The following is a 20,926-nucleotide window of genomic DNA, read 5'->3' on the forward strand; positions in this document are numbered from 1 at the left end:
GCACTTTATGTTTGATTTGCTGGGTAAATTTGACAACACACACTTGTCGCAAAAGTCGAAAGTGTCCCTTGATAGACTGATTATATGCCACAAAGTCAGTGTTGACTCTTACAACCACATAGATTTTCTCCCTGACAGTACCCTCAACCTGGTCCTTTAAAACTTTCAATGGTTCATCCATCACCACTGTCACTGAGTCTACCCACCTTGTCGCTATTCATCCTCTCTTTCTCTTTCCTTCCAGCTTTCCCTAATTACAGACTTTTCCAGACAACTAGGTCTTTACCCAATGTGTCCAAAGTAGGCTAATTTTAGCATGGTCATTTGTGCTGGGTTGAATTCTTCGATGATCCATTTGTCTCTTTTCTTGGTTATCTATGGTATTCTTGGGAGTCTCTAACACCAAAGTTCAAAAACACTGACACTCTTTCTATCCTGCTTCTTCAAAACCCAACTTTTGTTTCCATAAAGTGCCACAGTGTCCAGTGCCTGCATGATCCTCATTGTTTTGGGTATAGACACATTCTGGCCTCTGAATTATCTTTTCTAAGTACTTAATGGCTACTGTACTGCTGGTTCCTTGTCAATTCTAAGGCTGGTTGTTATACCTGTTGTAGCTTGTTATTAATGCTGGCCTATTAATTAACTAATTTTTTTAGCCTGGAACTATTTAATTAAAAGTTTGTAATTCTCATTGCTTGTTTAGTTATATTGTTTTTAAATCCTTTGTTGGTGGGCCACAGGGATTTCTTATGTAGCAGTTATAAATACGGGAGCAAGAGGAGGAGGAGAAAAGAATTTCTATTATACTTTCCTTCTGAAGCTAGCATTCGAGTGAAGTTTCGGCCTTTTAGCCAAGGTCATTATCTTTGTTTTCTGATAATTTATTTCTAACTGATTATTAATACAATATTGGGCCAAGGATGTCAAAGCTCTCTTGAGACCTAGAGAGTAAGACCGCATCATCTGCATACAGCAGCAGGGCAATTTTTCAGTCCCCTAATTTAGGAGGATGAAAGTCTGGATGACTTAGGCATCTTACCATATCATTAATGTAAAAGTTAAAAAGTAGGGGAGCCAAAATGCAACCCTGTTTCACCCCCTTTTGTACTTTAATCGGCTTGGACAGTGACCCAGATCTATTGCACCTGACCTTCAAGGCCGTATCTGAGTGTAGGGCACGTATTAGGTAGAGAAGCCTACTATCTATTGAGGCAGCTTCCAACTTCTCCCACAGCTTAGGCCTAGATATAGAATCAAAAGCTGCCTTTAAGTCTATGCAAGCAGCATACAATGATGTTATCTTGTTGGAACAATATTTTTCAATCAAGTGTTGAAGAATCAGGCATTGTTCAATAGTTCCTCTGCCCTCTCTAAAGCCAGCCTGTTCGTCCGCTATAAGATTTCTCTGGTCCAGCCAGTCTTTGAGTTTTCCTTGCAAATGTCTAGCATATAACTTACTAATTATATTCAGTAGACTAATAGGTCGGTAACTGGCAGGATCATTTGTCTTCCCTTTTTTAAAAATCGGGACTATAATAGCCAGGCCCCAATACTCTGGGATTCTCCATGAATTATCAATATAGGTAAAAAGTGATGCTAAAATTGGGGACCACCATTCAACATTATTGTTTAATACTTCCACTGAAATAAAATTCATTCCCGGAGCCTTCCCTTTTCTAAGTTGTCCAATAAGAAATTTGATTTCAGTCACTGAGACTGGGGGCCACTCGGTTAGACCTTCGTTCATTTGTGTCAACATCGCATTGTTAGGATCCTCATACATTTTCTGGAAATGGTATTCCCACACCTCTGGTGAAATGTGAGAGTCTAGAATAGTAGATGATCTGACAGTCTGATTGGATAATAGTTGCCAAAAAAGGGAGGCGTTCTTCAGTTTGGCAGCTTCAATAAGACGTTTCCACGTGGTTTTCATATCCTGCTTCTTCTTATCAGCCACCAGTCTCTTATACTGTTTTTTGCTAGCAAGGAGGTGTTCAAGAGATTTTGTATTTGCGTTGTTAATAGACTCTGTCTCGGATTTATATAAGTGATAAGCTGCAGTGAGGGCTTTCTTAGCTTCAACACATTCTTTGTCGAACCATGTCTTAGAGAAAGTCACAACCCTTTTGCTGTCAGGGTTAGTAATGCAAGTCAATACCGGTTGTAATTTTTGTATTAAGTTTTTATACAAAATCAATGGGTCTTGTGAGGTATTGGGAGACATAAACGATGATCGAATTGTTTGTAAATCATCCTCTGCCAATGTCTTCTTCACCCTTTGATCAAGTTGTAAGGTCCATCTGGCATGACAACTTACTTGTCCTGCTGGTACAATGACAGGGGTAGAATATGTCTCCGGCCTCAGCTGACTAGTAGGTATCTTCAAATGTAGACATAAAGGAAGATGGTCATTTTCTAGATGTGGAAGCACCTTAAAGGACTCCACTGAATGTAATGAGTTAATAGAGACTAGCATATAATCAATAGTACTTTTCCTAGTTCCAGCCATAAATGTATATTCTCCTGGGTGATCACTTTTCATGGAGCCATTTAGTATGTATAGATTAAACTTGTTTGCAAACTTGGCCAGACAAATCCCAGCATAATTAGATCTTTTATCTTTGAAGAGGAGTACAAGAGTGGCATCAGGTAAATTAGGAGCATGGGTTGGTGGGTACTGCTGAAATTTGGAGAACAGTGTTTGGTCATCAGGACCTAGCCTGGCGTTAAAATCCCCCTTGAGTAGTACCAAGGCACTAGGATATTCCAAAAGGAGGTTATCCATGTACTGCTCTAGATCTGACCACATTGCCTCTATTTCAGCTCTTCTTTGTATTGGCAGGAAATACACATTAATAATTAATAAGGAAATATTTCCCAGATCTAAGAGTAGAGCCATAGTTATTTGATTAAGTGGCTGAATGGATTTATGGCCTACTCTCAGAGCGGTAGAAATAAGAATTCCCAGTCTACCTTTCATCCGCCCTGGCCCTCTGCCAGCGGTTGCCTCCAACTTGTACAAATAATAGCCATTGAATACAAGATCATCGGCTGTCCAAGTTTCCTGAAGCAAAAGGACATCCGTATCTAACAAATGATCTAAATGGTTAAGGCCTTTGTTACGATACCATCCGGCTATATTCCACGAAATAATTTTCAGGGGATTTATCTTACACTGGTCTGCGTACCGTCAGGCCATATGCATTAATATCCTTGATCTAGACAAACCCTCTTTATGACCCAAGTGGGTCCCATCCATATCCCCATCTTCTAAAGAGCCAAGGTTGGAAATTTCTAAGGGCTGCTCGTGAACTTGGGCCACTGTAATAATTTTTGCTTTAGTTGTTTCCACTTGCTTCAGTGTGATGTTAATACTTGTAGTGAGAGCAAAAGGCTCCTCTATCTCAGATATTACATCTGGATTTTGTAGTTCATGGTTCTCACTGACAGCTTTCTGCCTATAGCTAGTTTGCTCTCTCTTTTCAGTGCATTCATATTGTTGTCCCAAGTGAGGATTTTCTTCTTGCATAGTTTGAGGTGTTAAGTTTAATAGAGAGTTCGCTGTGTGGCAAGTTGCCATTAAAGCTCCTTTTAAGTCATTTAATTTCTTAAGTGTATCAACTTGTCTATTATCTGGTGGAACACTGGATAAGTTAATTAAGTTCCATTCTAAAGGAACAGGAGGCAACTGAGTTGTTATCGGGTGGAGAAAATGTTTACTATTATTGTTCCTTGGCATAGCCTCCATTAATGAGGTGTCCTTGGATTTATCTGCAGGAGTATTTCTACTATGAGTTAAATTTCTAACACTCTCTTGATTATGCTGAATGATAAGGGGACTAACTTCCTCTGAATGAAGAACTTGAATTGGGAATATTGAGAAAGCATTCAAAAAAGGTTTCATTTTTAGAAGCATACTTGGAATCACAGAAAGACCAAAAGTCAAGAGAATCTGTCTAAAGCTGCCTCTGGCTGGTAGCCAGTCTATCTTTTGTAAATCCACAAATCGTTTCTCACATCGTAGAGGAGTGGTGCAGGTGTAAGCCCTTAGCAGAGACCTCAGTTTGATTTGCAAGACTCGTGCCAAATTCAACCAGGGAGTCTCTTAAAGAATCAACTTGAGTTTTGATCGTAGTCAGTAAATCAAAGATTGAGAGAACTGTCTGTGCTGTCAATAGACTGTGTCTGGTTATAAACTCCAACGAGTTTTGGACTTCCAAGCTTTTATGATCAAGGAGTCCTTCCTTATTTAATTGTTCAGCAGCTGTGCAGATAGCAACAGCCTCTGGGGAAGAAGCATTTTCTATCAATGATGAAGAAAACTCCAACAATTGATGACTCTCTGTCTCAGCCTGTAAGTCCCACTCCAAAGAATCCTTTCTATTTAATAAGTAAGTTGGGGGATCATAGTTTACTGACGAGGTTTGCTTACTTGTAACAAATCTGTCCACCTGCTGTTGTTTCAGTGGTTTAGAAGAGGGTTGCGTTGCTGAGAGAGTCCTTTGTCTCTTCCTCCTTTTCCCCGTATCAAGAGATAAGTGGTATAAATAAAATATAAATAAGCAAGGGAGGCTCCGTAGTAGGATAAAAAACTATCTGAAGTTGAATGGTGAGTTTAAAATGTGATAAAATAGAAAAGAAGGAACTTGTTAGAGGAGCTCATTACAAGACGTTGCAAGTGGGAGGCCGCAGGTCCATCTCAGTCAGCTATATTCATGAATAGCAGGGAGTTGTTGAGTCTGGGTTTGCCTGATGACTGAGAATCTATCCTTTAAAAATTGGCAGCAAAAATTTGTCATTAACTGTTTTTATTAGCAACAATACATGGTTCTTCCAAACTCTCATGCATCATCACATTTACAATAGGGTTACCAAATGCCATTTTTATGAAAGCAGGAGAGGAATCCAGCGAACATGGAAGATAAATAGCATTCAGAAGCAGCAGTTTTGTGAAGACCACATTGGTTGTAAAATTTCTTAACTGAAAGATTACAAAACTCAAATAGAACTTTTTCGATGTATGCTTGTATTTAAATAATTTAAATAGACATTATAACACATCTGCTACTTCTAATTCTTCACTAAATTCTGTGTCCAACCTGACAGTGGAAATAGTCTTAATTCAAATGATCTATCAATATTTTCATATGACCGATAGAACTGCGTTAAAAACAAGCTGCTTCCCAAAAAGAACTATGTTTGTTTGTTTGTTTGTTTGTTTGTTTATTTATCAAATTTGTCACCGCCCATCTCCTCCGACTGGAGGGACTCTGGACGGTTTACAACACAGAATAAATATACAATAAAAACTCAAATAAAAACACAGTAAAATTCCAATAAAATCCCATTAAAAACCAAAACAATTTCTTAACTACCCCAGCTCATAAAATCTAGATGGCTATGATCTCTTCAACCATCATGTTGAAGAGGAGGGGCACTTCAAGGCACCAGCCAACCCCAAGTATGTCGATTCTCCTCCCTGCCCCAGTCTTCAACTTCCTCCGGAAGGCTAAAAGCGATGGGGCTAATCTTACCTCTGGGGGCAAGACATTCCAAAGGGCGGGCGCTACTGCCGAGAAGGCCTGCCTCCTGGACCCCGCCAGATGGAATTTTCTTATTGACGGGGTCCGCAGGCAAGTCTCATGCATGCCATAGATCAGATTCACTGGAAATCATGCAGCTTCAGAAATTACTCCCTTTGGCAATAGAAACCTTACTTGGGCACTGCACATTTGAATACATTACTACACATCATAAACCAGCTCTTTTGAATTCTTGAGTACCTGCCACCAATTTTATTGCTTTAAAACATTTCAAAATCTTTTTCATGTGATGTCTGTCTTGCACAAGAATTCATTTTACCAAGAATGTGATGTGTCACACAGCCCTACTACAGATACAAGTCACAACTATGAAAAGTTATGTTTCCTTAGATAGAATGCTCCCTCCATATGCTGACTAAGCAGTCTACAACCTGTTGCACAAATCTAGAGAGAGAAGGATATACTGCCCAAGAACTATGAACTTAGAGATGTAGTACTCATAAGACTTCATATAATTGCAGAGTAATTTACCAAACTACAAACATAAGTTGAACTCAACCAACTGCAACTTTTGAAGTAGTTATAATATGGAAGACTAAAGTTCAATTTAATTTAATTTAATTTAATTAAAGTTCAAGTTAAGGGACGCGGTGGCACTGCAGGTTAAACGGCTGAGCTGCTGAGCTTGCCGATCGGAAGGTCGGTGGTTCAAATCCGCGTGACGGGGTCAGCTCCCGTTGCTAGTCCCAGATCCTGCCAACCTAGCAGTTCGAAAGCATGAAAATGTGAGTAGATTAATAGGTACCGCTTCGGCAGGCAGGTAATGGCGTTCCGTTTAGTCATGCCGGCCACATGACCACGGAAGTGTCTACGGACAAACGCTGGCTCTTTGGCTTTGAAATGGAGATGAGCACCGCCCCCTAGAGTCGGACACGACTGGACTTAATGTCAAGGGAAACCTTTACCCTTTACCTTAAAGTTCAATTTAAGGGTAATCATGCTTCTATTGCTTTCATCCTCTAATGGAACATTAATAGGTAAGCCTTTTGTTAGCCGAGATAGCTGTAAATAGGACTCCTTTATTATAACTGCCATATGGCATGGTAATATGAACTCTTTTAAAGTATTCTATTAAGAAATCATTCTAGTTCTTATTGAGGTTAGCAGTATTATAATATCTACAGTAATAACTATTTTCAGCCACAAGCATTAATTACACTAGTATGGCAATTACTGAAAATTATGGAACATGTTTATTTTAGACTAGGAGTCTCAGTTTCAAGCACTCCATATTTCTTTTACTGCAAATACAATATAGAAATATAACAATTGTGTGTGTGTGTTAGAAAGCAATTGGGTTATTCATTTGCATAATTTCATAAGCACATTAATAAAAAGTAACTGCTCATCATAAATAAAAAATAATTTTAAAAACTTAAGCCTTTCATCATACGATTAACTCAGAAAAAGCCAATTAGAAATCTTGATTTTCAGACTAATTCTAGAAGCACCATAATGAAAAAGATTCATTTTAAAAAAAGTGACTCCCTATCTTACATTTGAAAGTGACAGATTATGTGGTGTGAAACCAAAAAATATCCAAATCTCAGGCAATTATAATATGCAATACCATATAAAAAGTGCATATATTTATATATTTAAGTATGTTTGTGTTCTAACAGCTGTTTTCCATAGAGATTCTGTGGGTACATCTCAGCCAAGAGGGAAAGAGGGAAGGAAGAGCTAAAAAATCAGGAAAGGAAAGAGATATACTCATTAATCTCCTTATTTACAGCTCTAATCACAACCAAAATATGTTAGAGATACAGATACAGATACAGACATGCTGATTAGAAATTTCATTCACTGTTCAGGAAGTTTAAGGTTAAACTTAACAAGTATAAAAAATGGAAAATTATAGTAAGTGTTGCTGTCATTCTGAACATTGTCCAAAATAACAAGTATTTTATTTAAATTCCTCAATGCCACATGCATAAGTAAGCTATGTTTTCAATTCCTTCTGTACTTTAGAAACTTTGGAGCAGGAGTTCTCAAATTCTGTGGTAGAACAATCTCTTAAAATGATTAATGAATGTGTGCAACTTCCTCTGTGAATTAAATTTATTTCTTTGATGGGTAAAAAACTAATACACCACATAATCAATATATCACAGGAGTTCACAAACTTTATGATATAGCAACTGGCTTAACACTCTAACTGCTCACGACTACTGGATGGCCCCAACCCAAAGTTTGAAAATTCCCATTTCAAGTCTTAAGACTTCCTCTTGTGTACATGTACTACCTAAACAGAAGATATTATTATTATTATTATTATTATTATTCCCTCCCTCCCTATATCTCAAGGAAGTTGGGTTGGGCTGAGAGAGAGTGACTGGCCCAATATCTCCCAGTCGGCTTTCATGCCTAAGGGAGGCCTGGAACTCACAGTCGCCTCGTTTCTAGGCCATTACCTTAACCACTACACCAAACTGGCTCACATCCCACAAGGCAAGCACCAGGTATGGAAGAGGAAGAGTTTGAGTGAAAGTGGGTCACTTTCACTTCAATATGCATATAATAAAAACTTTGTAAGCCTAGAAAAACGTAGCATACTTTATGTGGTTTAATTAGCTAAAACACTAAAAACAGTCTTGGGTAAAAAATGATATACACAAACAATAATGCTAAGTGTCATTATTTCTCCTCCAGAAACAGGGGCTTCTGCTGATAGTTCACTAGAATACCAATTAGGAAATGCACAGAGAATAATTTTGATCCCAGACAAACATGCTGATATTGTTTTAAGATGTGGTATCAATTTTGAGTGTTTAGTTATGTTACATTGCATCAGCAGTAGCCTTTCACATTATGCTTCAAAATGAGATGTGTTAAAAACAAAATATGAAGTAATTCAGAAATATATAAAAGAATTAAAACCTGGAGAGACAAATACATTTTGGAAAAAGAAAACCTGATAGCTTGCCAAGAAGAAATGGCTTGGATTCAAGGTCAAGTATGACATTCAAAAATCTCAGTGCTGAATTTTTCTTATGCTGAAAACATAAATGTTGTCCTGGAGAAAATGATTGCAGGAATTGTTCCAGCACAAACAGAGAGATCTGTCAGAAATAGCTTATTATTACAAGGTTCAAATCAATTCATAGCCAGAATCTGCCAGCCCCACCAGGTAGACCAGACCATGAGTGTCATGTTCCCCGTTTCAATGTTCTGTTAACATCGTATCGTTTCACATGTCAAACCGTTTTTCCGTGTATACCCGCCTTGCTCATGGCTGGGTTTTTCCATTCCTGCGCTCTGCTTTGTTTTGGAACTTTGGAATGTATGTTTGGGTTTGCACTCCTATTCAAGGTTACTTTCCCAGGTGCGTGTAACGGTTCCTAGCACCTGGGAGGGGGTGCGTGCTGATGGGTGCGTGGGGCGGGACTGGATTGAAGGCAAGGCTTTTAAGTTTGTATTTGGCGCGCTTTTGCTCATTCTCAGCTTTCTCTGTATTTGCATACTATTCCTTTAATAAATCAGTTATCTTTAAGCCCGAGCTTGTGAGACTGAGTATTTGGGATTAGGCAACCATTACAATGAGTCAATTCCACAGGAACGTAAAGGCTACTTTACTGACAGTGGCTATAACAGATCTTGCAAGTCTGATTGTGCTGTACCTCCTCCCCTTCTTATACACATGTGAATTAGGGAGGTGTCTGTCTGAGCCACTTAACACATACTTTCTCCATAAAAAAATATATGGCGAGCTTATACAATGAGTCCTTGGGAAAAGAGGTCTTACCAGTATAATATTATGAGGTCTACGGAACAATCATTTTGAATTGTGTGAGTTAATGTCCAATACACTTATTCAATGTGGATATCAAGATTTTAACAGCTACAGTGTTTTGGTATGAAGATTATATTAACTTAAATTATTCAACCAGCACAATCTGGTTTCATGAAAAGATGTCAAGCTTCTGACAATATTAGCCTATTGGTAGATATTTGAGCATTCTACTCTGATAAGGACATAGCCTTACTAGATCGGAGAAAGCCTTCATTATGGTACAGATTAAATTTTTGGATTATGAAAAAAATAATTTATTTGGGTAAAGGTTTATTTTTCTAATTCTTCTAACTAGCAAGGTTATTATCTCCCCTACAATCAAGAGGCAATGTGGAATTCATCAACAATAGTATCTCCTTTAATATTTAATTTGGTGCTGAAATCTTTGGCGCGCTTAATAAGACAATCAAGTGATATTCAATGTATCTGGGCACCAGGAATTGAGCATAAGCCATTACTATATGCTGATAATATCTTTGGTCTTTTGAATGATCAGAAACCTTTACCTGAAATGGTATAGCAATATGATAAATATTTTGGACAAACAATACACTGGAATAAAGCAAATATTTTGGTAAAAAGCTATCCATGTAACTGCATAAAATGGGCTTTATATTTTGCTCTGAGTCTATTAAATACCTAGGGATAATTATCCCTAAAATATATTGTTTAACAGATATCAATATATTGCACAAAAATATATTGACTGTATTACTCTTTCTGAACTTTTAGATTTAGAGGAAGAGGGGAAATGGGGGAGTTAAATATATGGGGAAAAACAAATAAAATAATAAGGTAGGTAAAACTATGGCTAAAGAACTATAGAAATTAAATTTGGGAGTTTACTGGCTGGGGAGGGGGAGGAGGAATCTCAGTAAATCACTCTTCCCCTAGACCATGAAGAGGAATAGTGATTCTTTCACTATTGGTCAAAGTGGGATTAGAGGGTTGGGAGGTTTGATATGGAGGCATAGCACAGGGTGGGGAGTGGGGTGGAGGGAGGGATAAGGGAAGAGGATGATTTTCAAAGGGGGGAGGGAAAATGGGAGGAGGGCATCCACACAAAAAGAATATTAAAGTTATATATGCTTAATGTTATAATATCAGGCATCATATTGAGCAATAAGCTTTCCAAAATTCTTTGATTCTTTGCAGATATTTTTGTCATGAGTAAGGATGGCGAGCAGGGGGCTCCCATCCAGACTGTCAAGCTCATGCGTAGCACTGAGGAATTGTTCAGCCATTCAAAGAGACACAGATCGGGACTGCCTTAACCTTTGGGGTTTATATGTCTGGGTTTTTCCCACGCTTCTTTAGTTTGTTAGGATTCCTGTTATGTACAAGCAATAAAACATTAGAGACCAGTTCCTTGTCTCAGCGTGTTTCCTGGCAGTTAGGACAATTTTAAACACATTAGTAACATAACTGTTAACGTTTTGTGGAATGGTAAAACATCGAGGATTTCTCTTTTAAAGATATGATTTTCATATGACAATGGAGGTTTTAATTTTGAATTAAAATTAATTGTATTTATTGAAATATTTATTGAAAACTACATTAAAACTTTGCATTTCCATTGGACAGACTTGTTAACTTTAGTCATGCATCAGAATAAGAAAGATATTGAATGTCTACCATTATGGGTTGGACTGGAGAGTTACTATGCGGTACCATTGAAAGCCTGGCAAGTACTTGCTTCAAAGTATAGTATAGGTAGTCCTCACTTAATGACCACAATTGGGACCAGGACCTCCATCACTAAGTGAGATCACACTGACCACCCTGCTTAGCAACAGCAGTTCTGGCAGTCCCTGTGGTTATCGTTAAGCGAATCCCATGCAGTCATTAGACGAGGACCCACCCCGATCCAAGCCATTCCTGGCTTGGTCCCTCCAAGCCCCAAGCCTTGGTTCTTCCAAGGTAAGGGACTGCCTCCTCTTCAACTCCTCCTACCCAACTATCTCCCCCCCAACTCTACCCTTTTGACCCGTCTGCACAGTGGCACTCCTCGGCAGTAGTGGCAGTGCCACCACCACGGAGAAGTGCCACCTCAAGTGCTGCGCCGCAGCAAGCCATCCCGTTGCCATGCCATGAAGCCCTGTTGCTGTGTTGCGGCACAAAGCCCCATTGCTGTGCCATGCCACAAAGCCCCGTTGCTGCAGCACAGTCAGCCGTCCCAGCACCACAAAGCCCTGTTGCTGTGCTGCAGCACAAAGCCCTGTTGCCACACCGTGGCCAGTGCCGCAGTATGAAGCCCAAGCCGCCACAGTGCAGCAAGAACACAACAATCATGCTGAGGAGGAGGACAAAAAGGTCAGCTGGGGCAGACCCAGGGGGCGGCAGTGGCAGGGGGTCGTAAATGTTGGCAGGCCCAAATGTTTGTCATGTGACCGTGGGGGCACTGCGACAGTCACAAGTTGAGGAATGGTTGTAACTCCATTTTTTAAGCACCACTGTAACTTTGAATGGTCGCTGAACGAATAGACGTTAAGCAAGGACTACCTGTAGCAATTTGGTGGCTTTTCCAACACTTAAGGCAGTTATCTATATGTGTGCCATATTGACTTTTAAGAAATATTAAATAGATTTATTATTTTTTCAAAAAAAATTAATTTTTAATAAAGTTCTTTTTCAGGTTTACTAGATTGTCCAGTGAAATTTTTAGAACATGGCTGTTGTCCTTTCTATGTTGGAGATGTAATAAATGTGAAGGTACATTAGTGCATTTACTTCAGTCATGTCCTCTGGTTGTTCTTTTTCAGTTAGCCATCATTACTCTGATGAAACAGGTTCCTGGGAGGAAATTAAGGTTTAAAAATATCAATGTGTTGTTAAACTATGGCCCCCAAATTTGGAATTTGCCTCTTTACAAAGAACTCTTGATAAATCATGCCTGGACTGCTCAAAAAACAAAAGGCAATTATGGAAGGAAATGTATATACCAACCTCTAAATGACAAGTTAACAAAATTTGTCAATTCTCAGCCTTTCAATCATTCTTTATCAACAAAAAGGAAAAACTGTGCATTAAGATTCTCTGTAGTCAAGGTTTAATTTATTGCCTAAAAACTGAGTTGTACTGGTGGGCATAAAGCTGTATTAGTTTTGTACTGTAAAAAATTAAATATATTGTTTCTTTTTGTTCATTCTTCTCCCTCTGTTTTTCAGTGGTACTCTATTCCTCTTTCACATTTATCTCAGCTTGTTAGTTTCCTTTATTTAGATTGTCTACATAGTTGTGTTTAAGCAGTCTGAACTGCATTTACAAGTTTGGGACATTTTTTATTCTTTTTTGTTGTTTATTCGTTTAGCCGCTTCCGACTCTTCGTGACTTCATGGACAAGCCCACGCCAGAGCTTCCTGTCGGTCGTCAACACTCCCAGCTCCCCCAGGGACGAGTCCGTCACCTCTAGAATATCATCTATCCATCTTGCCCATGGTCGGCTCCTCTTCCTTTTGCCTTCCACTCTCCCTAGCATCAGCATCTTCTCCAGGGTGTCCTGTCTTCTAATTAATTTTTATTCTTATAAGGAGTTTTTAAGAAAATTAATGAAAAAAACTTGATTCATGAAAAGTAGAAATCAAAGATATACAAGTTAAATGCAAACAATACACAGTTTAATAAAACTTAATAGATTTATTTAGTTATTTATTCAATTTATATAGCTGCCCATCTCAGACCAGTGACTCTGGGCAGCTAATGACAACCAGAACAGTCAAACAATAAAAACAATACCAAAAAATTAAATATAAATCTAAATACAGCCGAGAGATCTTAAAAGCCGTTGGTGTTAGCCCAACCATGAAACGGGTCCATTCACACATTTGGGGCCCCAGGCCTGGGCACAAAGCCAGGTCTTCAAGGCCTTCCAAAAAGCCAAAAAGGTCAGGGCCATCCCAATCTCAGGAGGGAGGAAGTTCCAGAGGGCAGGCACCACAGCAGAAAAGGCCCATCTCCTGGTCCCCGCCAGACAACATTGCTTGGCTGATGGGACCCAGAGCATGCCCAGGACCAGAATGGACGGGTAGAAACAACTGGGAAAAGATGGTGCCTCAGGTAAACCGGTCCCAAGCCATGAAGGGCTTTAAAGGTGACAACCAGCACTTTGAACTGCACCCGGAAACACACCGGCAACCAATGCAGCTCCCGAAGCAGTGGTGTTACATGAGCCAAGTAGCCGACACTATTTACAACCCAGGCAGCTGCATTCTGCACCAGCTGAAGCAACAAAATTACTCTGACAGATTTTCCTGTGAATTTCATTTAATTTTAATTTCCATTCTTGAAGCAATCAAATAAATACTGGATTTTGAAAGAGTTCAGTATGCTAATAGGAAGTTTAACAACTTGATGGTAATACAGCTAATTTGGACCCATGCAAAATGGTTTAAGAAATACCTAAATCTATAGACATGTGCAGGACTTAGCTGAATGTTCTAAATATTTCAAATTTACAATCTTACAGGTAGTCCTTGACTTACAACCACAATTGGGACCAGAATTTCCATCTTAAGTTGTTGCAGTCACAAGTCAAGTCACCAAGTGACTGGACCCAATTTTACAACCATTTTTATGGCAGTCATTAAGCAAATCACTGCAGTCGTTAAGCAAATCCAGCTTCCCCAATGGGTGTTTTTTGCCAGCAAACAGCAAAAAAGTCACAAAACACGATCAAGTGACCACAGGACGCTATAAATGTGAGCCAGTTGCCAGGCACCTGAAATGCGATCATGTGACCATGGGGGGATGGTGTGACATTCTGCAACGCTCAGAAGTGCTTTACAGGCCATAAAGCACCCATTCCAAGGTCGCTGTAACTCCAGACATTGTTAAACAAATGGTCATAAGTCAAGGATTACCTGTATTATAAGTAGACACTAAGTAGTAAGACCTGAGCCCTCATAAATTGAGTACAGGTCACCCATAGGGGTGAGATGGGCAGTGAATAAATTTGTAAAATAAATTAGAAAATAAATATTTGTGTTGTGCACCAGCTACATCCTTTCCTGAATCTGGAGTCCTTCCGAATGGTCACTCATGCCTGGTCATCTCCTGCATAGACTACTGCAATGCACTCTGCACGGGGCTACCCTTGAAGAGTATCTGGAAGCTACAAAATGCGGCTGTGCAAGCAGTTTTAGGAGCCCCTAGAAGGGCACATATAACACCGTTGCTGCGTGAGCTGCATTGGGTGCTGGTTTGTTTCCAGGTCCAATTCAAGGTGTTGGTTATCACCTTTAAAGCCCTACATGACATGGATCCAGGTTACCTGAGGGACCGCCTCACCCCTGTTACATCAACCCATCCCACCTGGTCAGGCAGAGAGAGCATGTTATGGACCCAGGGCTGGAACACACTACCGGTATCTAACACCAGGGGCATCTTCCCCAAAGATGGCCCGCCCTCTAACTCCCGCCATGACAACCCTGCTCCATCGCCACCTGAATGGAGTAGCCTGTCCTCAATCCCCCAGAGCTCCCATTTACAATTCCCCCCAACCCCAGCCCTCTGGATTCCCTGGTTACGGGTCCTCCATCCAACCATACATCAACAGGCATACACCAAGCAACCACGGGGTGGTGGAGAGTTCCCCAGCACTTCAGCTCTCACTCTTAGCACTGTGGGAACCCAACCTTCACTCCCACACCTACTGCGCCCCCTTCACCGGCTTCTCTTACTAGCTGGCAGGGGGCACCGCACCCACTTTCCCTCCCCCGACTCTCACTCAAGGAGGAAGGGTCCACACATACACACCACATCTACTCTCAGGCTCCTGCCCTGTCTCTCACATCAGGGAGGGAGTACCCCACTCATCACATTGAAGGACCCTGGCACACCTCTGGAGGGGGCAGTCAGATCCTCACCACCCGATCCCCCACCACTCGTGCTGCTCGCCACACTGCTCCCTGTTGCCCAGTTCTTGCCCAGCCACTTGCTGCAGCCCAGGTCTCTCCTCCAGCCTCTCCAGGGGCTCCTCGCGCTGTTTGATTATTCTGGAGCACCACCATCTACCACGCTTGGCTCACCACTCATTGCTGGGCCACTCCAGGGGCTTGCAGTCCCAGGGGGCTTGCTGCTGGGCCGTTAGGCCACTCCAGGAGCTCACTGTGCTGCCCTCTTAATGCAGCAAACTGCTCACTTGCTCCAGGGGGCTCTGCCCACATCCCGCTGCCTCGGGGGTTTGCCAGCCACCCACTGTCAGGTTGCTCCCTGCTGCCGTGGTGCTCGGCCCCTCGCTCCGGGGGGCTCCCCGGCCCACTCGGGTCCTCACTTCAAGGGCTCGTTGGCCCACTTGGCTTGTTGCGGCTCTCAGCTGCAAGGCTGTGGACTCATAGGGATTGCTGGGCCTGCTGCTCTGTTGTGGGCCGCGCTCCGGGAGACTCCATCCAGCTTCTACGTCTGTTATTTTGAAGGGCTCACTGGTCACCCCCCGCCAGGCCACTCCTATCCACCATGGTGCTTGGCTCCTTGCTCCAGAGGGCTTGCCAGCCTGCTTAGCTCTTTGATCTGGGGAGTTTGCCGGTCCACCTGGCTCACCGCAGCATTCAGCCACTGGGCTAGGGGCTTATGAGAGACTAGGCCGCCCTAAAGGTTCACCATGCCGCTTAGCTGCCACCAGGGGGCTCCGTCCAGCTCCTCCAGCTCCCGACGCATTAACCAAGAGGGCCAGGACACCCCGAGGCATCCCTCCGAGACCACCATCTGGTAAGGAGGGGGTGAGGAGGAGGTCTGACAGGCAACGCCCTTAGCCTGGCAACCGGCATCAGCTCCCGGCCACCATCTTGGATTCTGGGATCCAATTCATACATTTATGGATATGTTCATTCTTTGTAAAAACAATTATTTTTTAATATGGATGTGCTTCACTTCTGGAAAAGTCACAACAGCATTAGAGCAACCCATTATGAACTTGAAATAACTGTTTGGGACTTGAAAGTATTTCATAGTCCAAGCATTACAACATTTAAAAGACTTTACACACCCTTAATTTGTAATGATTCTTACCTCCTTTTCTATCCTCTCCCAAAGATATGAAAACAACACTTTTTTTTCAAAGTAACTACTGCATTTTAAATAGGTTAAGCTGAGAAATTGTTACAGTATTTGAAGCTTGTTGAAAGTTCCACACTGACGTTTATTACTAAGCAGAAATCTGACCCTCAGTTTCCTCTTTTCAAACTCAACACCGCAGCCAATGCACATTCTGCTCCCTTACAATAACATTTTAATTAAAACCAATTAGAATTTAACAGAAAATGCTTAGCCTTATTTGTCTATAACAAATCAAATATTAAATTGAAATACAGAAATAAAAATCATTGCTAGAAAAGAATGTGTTCCCTTCTATTAAAATACGCAATGCAATCAATAATCTCAAGCTGTACTTGAAGGATTCTTCACAATTATTTAAACTAGTGTCAATTAGGCCCTGCCATACCAGGAAAACTGCTTGCCCTCTAAAATTAACAATTTTCACAACAAGAGGAAGAACCCAATTAACCTGACACCCTACCCAAGTTCCTATTCCAGCAAGTTTTGATTAGCGCTCCCTCCAAACATGAAGTTCTTCAAAATGATGGCTAATTGAAACAGAACAATACAGACTGCTCCACAAATAGCTCTCCACGTGACAATTTTGAAATGCAATGGCAGTCTTAGGAGAGGGTTGAAATTAAAAAAGCACTGAATTTACAGCAGAGCTACTTCACATTAACACTTAGTGAAGCAGAACTGTATTTGGAGAATCGGTTTCAGGAAATGTAGCATAATTCAGCAGTCTTCCCTTCAAAAGTAGACTGCATGCAGTCCTGCCCTGACAGAATACTGTACATAGGTCACTGCTATTATCTTTATTTATTTCAAATATACAATGCAAGAAGTTCCAAAAGTAGCTGATTTGGATTTCCCAATCATGAAACGAAGAAACATCAGACCGAGTTCCAGTCTTCCTTCTAGCTTTCAATTTAGCACTCAGTAATTAGTGCCATTAGTTTAGTCAGCCAAAACTACTAGATCCACTTTGTTCTCCACTGAGCTACCCAGAACATCTATTATTGTTTCTAGCCTGCAGAACTTATGGCAAGGCATAAAAAACAGAAGATAATTAACAGAAAAGGTGGTTATATAATCAAGTATTACAATAAGAATCTCTCTATTAGAGTAACACAACAGTAACTTCCAATTCTAAAGGTGGCTCGGTGACAACCTTTCACTGGTCCTATGACCAATTACAACTGGCCATTAGACAGTTACTCTCTCATCTGTAGAGAGAAAATTTCAGAAAACACAGACAACTCGCTAAGGATTTGCAGTGTAAATTGGTGGTAAAGTACTTAAGACCAACATATTTACTATATTAATTAAATGGTCTATTTAACATGGAATATCAATCCTCTAATCACATCTCATTTAAAGTTATTTCAATTAACAACTCTAAAGTACACCAGCACAGACCCTACTGTTCTGGGCTCATTAAGATCATTTTCATTATCTGTCAAATCAGGGAGTAAAAGGCAGAAAACTGTAAACACTCTCTAGAGTAGCCCCCTTTCCTACTTAAGAGATTATTAGGGGAACAAGCAGCAATAATTCTCATTAGCTGCTGAGTTTGTGGGGGGAGCACTTGCTATGAGCTGAAACAGAAGATGAAATCAGTAAATGGACAGATTTTCATGCATCCAAGGGTAATCTGTCCTTTATCAAACAAAATCAAGCTAAATTGTTGATGAGGCATATAAAGCAAACTGAGGTAAACGATGAAGAAGAGTTGAGCAGGAAGAGTTAATGACATAGTGAGTTTGGATGTTAGAATCTATGCAATGTTATTCTTACATTAAAAAAAAAAGCCTTACCACCCCATCAAACAATTTCAAAACACCTTTAAAAAATTGAACTGATGTATTATTCTGCATACACTGTACATTTTTATAAACCTAAATTTTAAGAAACACAAGACAATAATCTTAAAATATCAGACTAAAGCAATGTATAGAGTAACATGATTTTTTACCTGTATATTCGCTAGTGAAGACAACAAGGAAAGGAGTCACAAGATCATTAATGCCCTGAACATATCCGCTGGCTGGATGACGTATTGCCCAGATAAACAGAATTCTTTCAAAAATCTAGGGGAAGAAATATCAGGAACAAAAATGTAAGTATAGCAGAAAAAACGTATGTCCAAAATTCAACTACTGGCTATATGGAATACAGTTCTTCCTATGAGGCTCTCAGGCTATGGAAAGCACCTCTAAGAAGATACATTTGGCTACCACATTTTGAGTATTCAGAAGAAAGGCAAAAAAATGTGCCTCTTTCACCAATTTTTAAGTGTGAACTGATTTTAATGATAGTGGATTTAATTTTGATTTTAATAATATTGATTTTTCTGTTATATTTTAAAGGTTGCAATTATTAGAAGCCACCTTGAAAGTTTATATAAACATAAAGGTAGGGTATAAATATAACATTAAATAAAAAAAGAAAATAAACAGGTAGATGATGGATAAGGAATCTCAGTGAACCTTTATGAGGCCTTGATGCATATTCAGAAAACCAAGTTAGTACCAAGATATTAAAGATGCTGTCACATTACAACAAAACATATAAGAACCATGCCTAGTTCTTGGAAAATAACAACATTTATAACAGAATTAAAATAGTGTTGACATATGGTGTATAGCCTTCAGCTTACAAAACTGAATTAGCCACTATATACTTTTATGGAGATTCCATATATAAATATTTGCTGAATTTGAAGAAAGAGATAAAAGCAGTAAGATCAGTTATTCCAGACTTTTTCAGAGACTGTTAAAATAACAAATATAAAGCAATAAGAAGTAAATAGCTTGAAGAATTTTTTTTAAAAAAATCAGTGTCCATGAAAGCATATTCATATATCCAAATATATATTAATAATCCTTTATCAGAGCTGTAAATGATCTTTGTAGCTGAAATACACTCTGATATGCCCAGTTATAGAAGAATATTTCAAAATGAGGGTGGCTATAGATGAAAGACTTCAGTTCTTTGTGCCTAGATGTTCTGGGAAGACCGTGCTCTCTCCCCTTCATGTATACTTATCAGTCTTTAATTATCGTGGTATGGACTTTATGTAGTGATCATTATGTTGTAGGATTAACATCAAGGCTCTAAAGATTTTACAATATAGGATTAATGTCAAGACAGAGTAGAATGGCTTATTTCTCTGTAAAGCTTACTGTGTAATTGCAGAATTTCTTCCCTGCCCCATAATCTGAGATTATCCATTTCTTGTGAATATCATTATAGCGATGTAGTAGACTGAGCTAAGGAAACGCTTAGTATACTTTAGAGAACTTCAGAGGTAGTTGAAAAATGGAGTTTACATAGTCTGATTGCCCTGCTAATCAAGCAATTTTGAAAAAAGATGAATGATCCAAAAAAAACGGGGGGGGGGGGGAGCAATGAGGGAAAGAGGAAGAAGTAGCATGTTTAAGCCACATATTTTGTCCTGGGGAGAGGAATAAGCTCATAGGCTCATTCACACATTACTTTTCTAACCTTTTCATCCTATCCATGCATCTTGCTCCAAGTCCTTTTTAGAGATTCTGAATCTTTTTATGTTGAACACATCTTCAGTAATGGGACTATTAGGATGAGAAGAAATAATATTTTTCTCTCCAAATTAACTTTACAAAGTCTTTTTCTAGGATTCTGAAAGGTGGGGTGAAAATGAAGTTAAGAGTTCTGTTTCATGAGACGTGCATCTGGGTTTCCAGAGACACACACACTCTTGTCTGAGGTTATACAACTACAACTTAGTCACTTAGTTCGGATCCTCATGAATATACCATAGGACTAGCCTGATAAGATTCAAGAATAGGTGAGATGACACAGCAACTTCATAGCCGCTTGAATGAAAGCGCGCCTCTCAGCACAATCTGAGGCCCACTTTATTAGTGTGCAGAGCTGCATGCTTGGTACCCACTTTGAAGCCCTCCACATAATCAGCTAAACAATACAAGAATTAATACTAGCAAACCATACACACCCAGCAAGCACTGCTTACAAAGAAAAGACCATTTTTGACATATCATATCCAAGATAAGTATATTCTAACTTATTATATACCAAACACAGTTGGAGAATCTTAGGGTCACACTTGCCTCTGTTACTTTGGATTGAAGAATTAAAGCTTCTGGACTCATGCGAGGAATATCTATGTGAATCTGTAAGAGAAGCATTTACATTCAGAAACCTTCAAAATCCACAAGCAGATTCAAATCAAAGGTGAAAGTGCAGGTTTCCACTTTTCAAAAATTACCTCACCTTTAGCTTTTTAAAAGCCGTATCTTTTATTTTATTTACACACACACACACACACACTCATGTCCAATTCTCAGAGACTGCTTGGACAGGTCCCTGCAGTTTTCTTGGCAAGGCTTTTCGGAAGTGGTTTGCCATTGCCTCCTTCCTAGGGTTGAGAGAAAGAGACTGCCCCGAGGACACCCAGCTGGCTTCGTGCCCAAAGGGGGACTAGAACTCA

The 20,926-nt window shown here is 40.0% G+C and overlaps 1 protein-coding gene across 1 annotated transcript in view; it reads right to left on the reverse strand.

The window, feature by feature from the left end:
* TBC1D22A (TBC1 domain family member 22A) overlaps window positions 1-20,926 on the reverse strand; it is a 173,782-nt gene that overhangs the window by 116,562 nt on the left and 36,294 nt on the right. Inside the window, exons 7-8 of the mRNA XM_063307950.1 lie at window positions 20,547-20,609; window positions 18,410-18,524 (exon numbers count right to left, since the gene is read on the reverse strand). Coding sequence (XP_063164020.1) covers window positions 18,410-18,524; window positions 20,547-20,609 — 178 coding nt within the window. The remainder of the gene's footprint in view (window positions 1-18,409; window positions 18,525-20,546; window positions 20,610-20,926) is intronic.

This window comes from Candoia aspera, chromosome 7 (genome assembly GCF_035149785.1).
Source record: "Candoia aspera isolate rCanAsp1 chromosome 7, rCanAsp1.hap2, whole genome shotgun sequence".
NCBI classification, from domain to species: Eukaryota; Metazoa; Chordata; class Lepidosauria; order Squamata; family Boidae; genus Candoia; species Candoia aspera.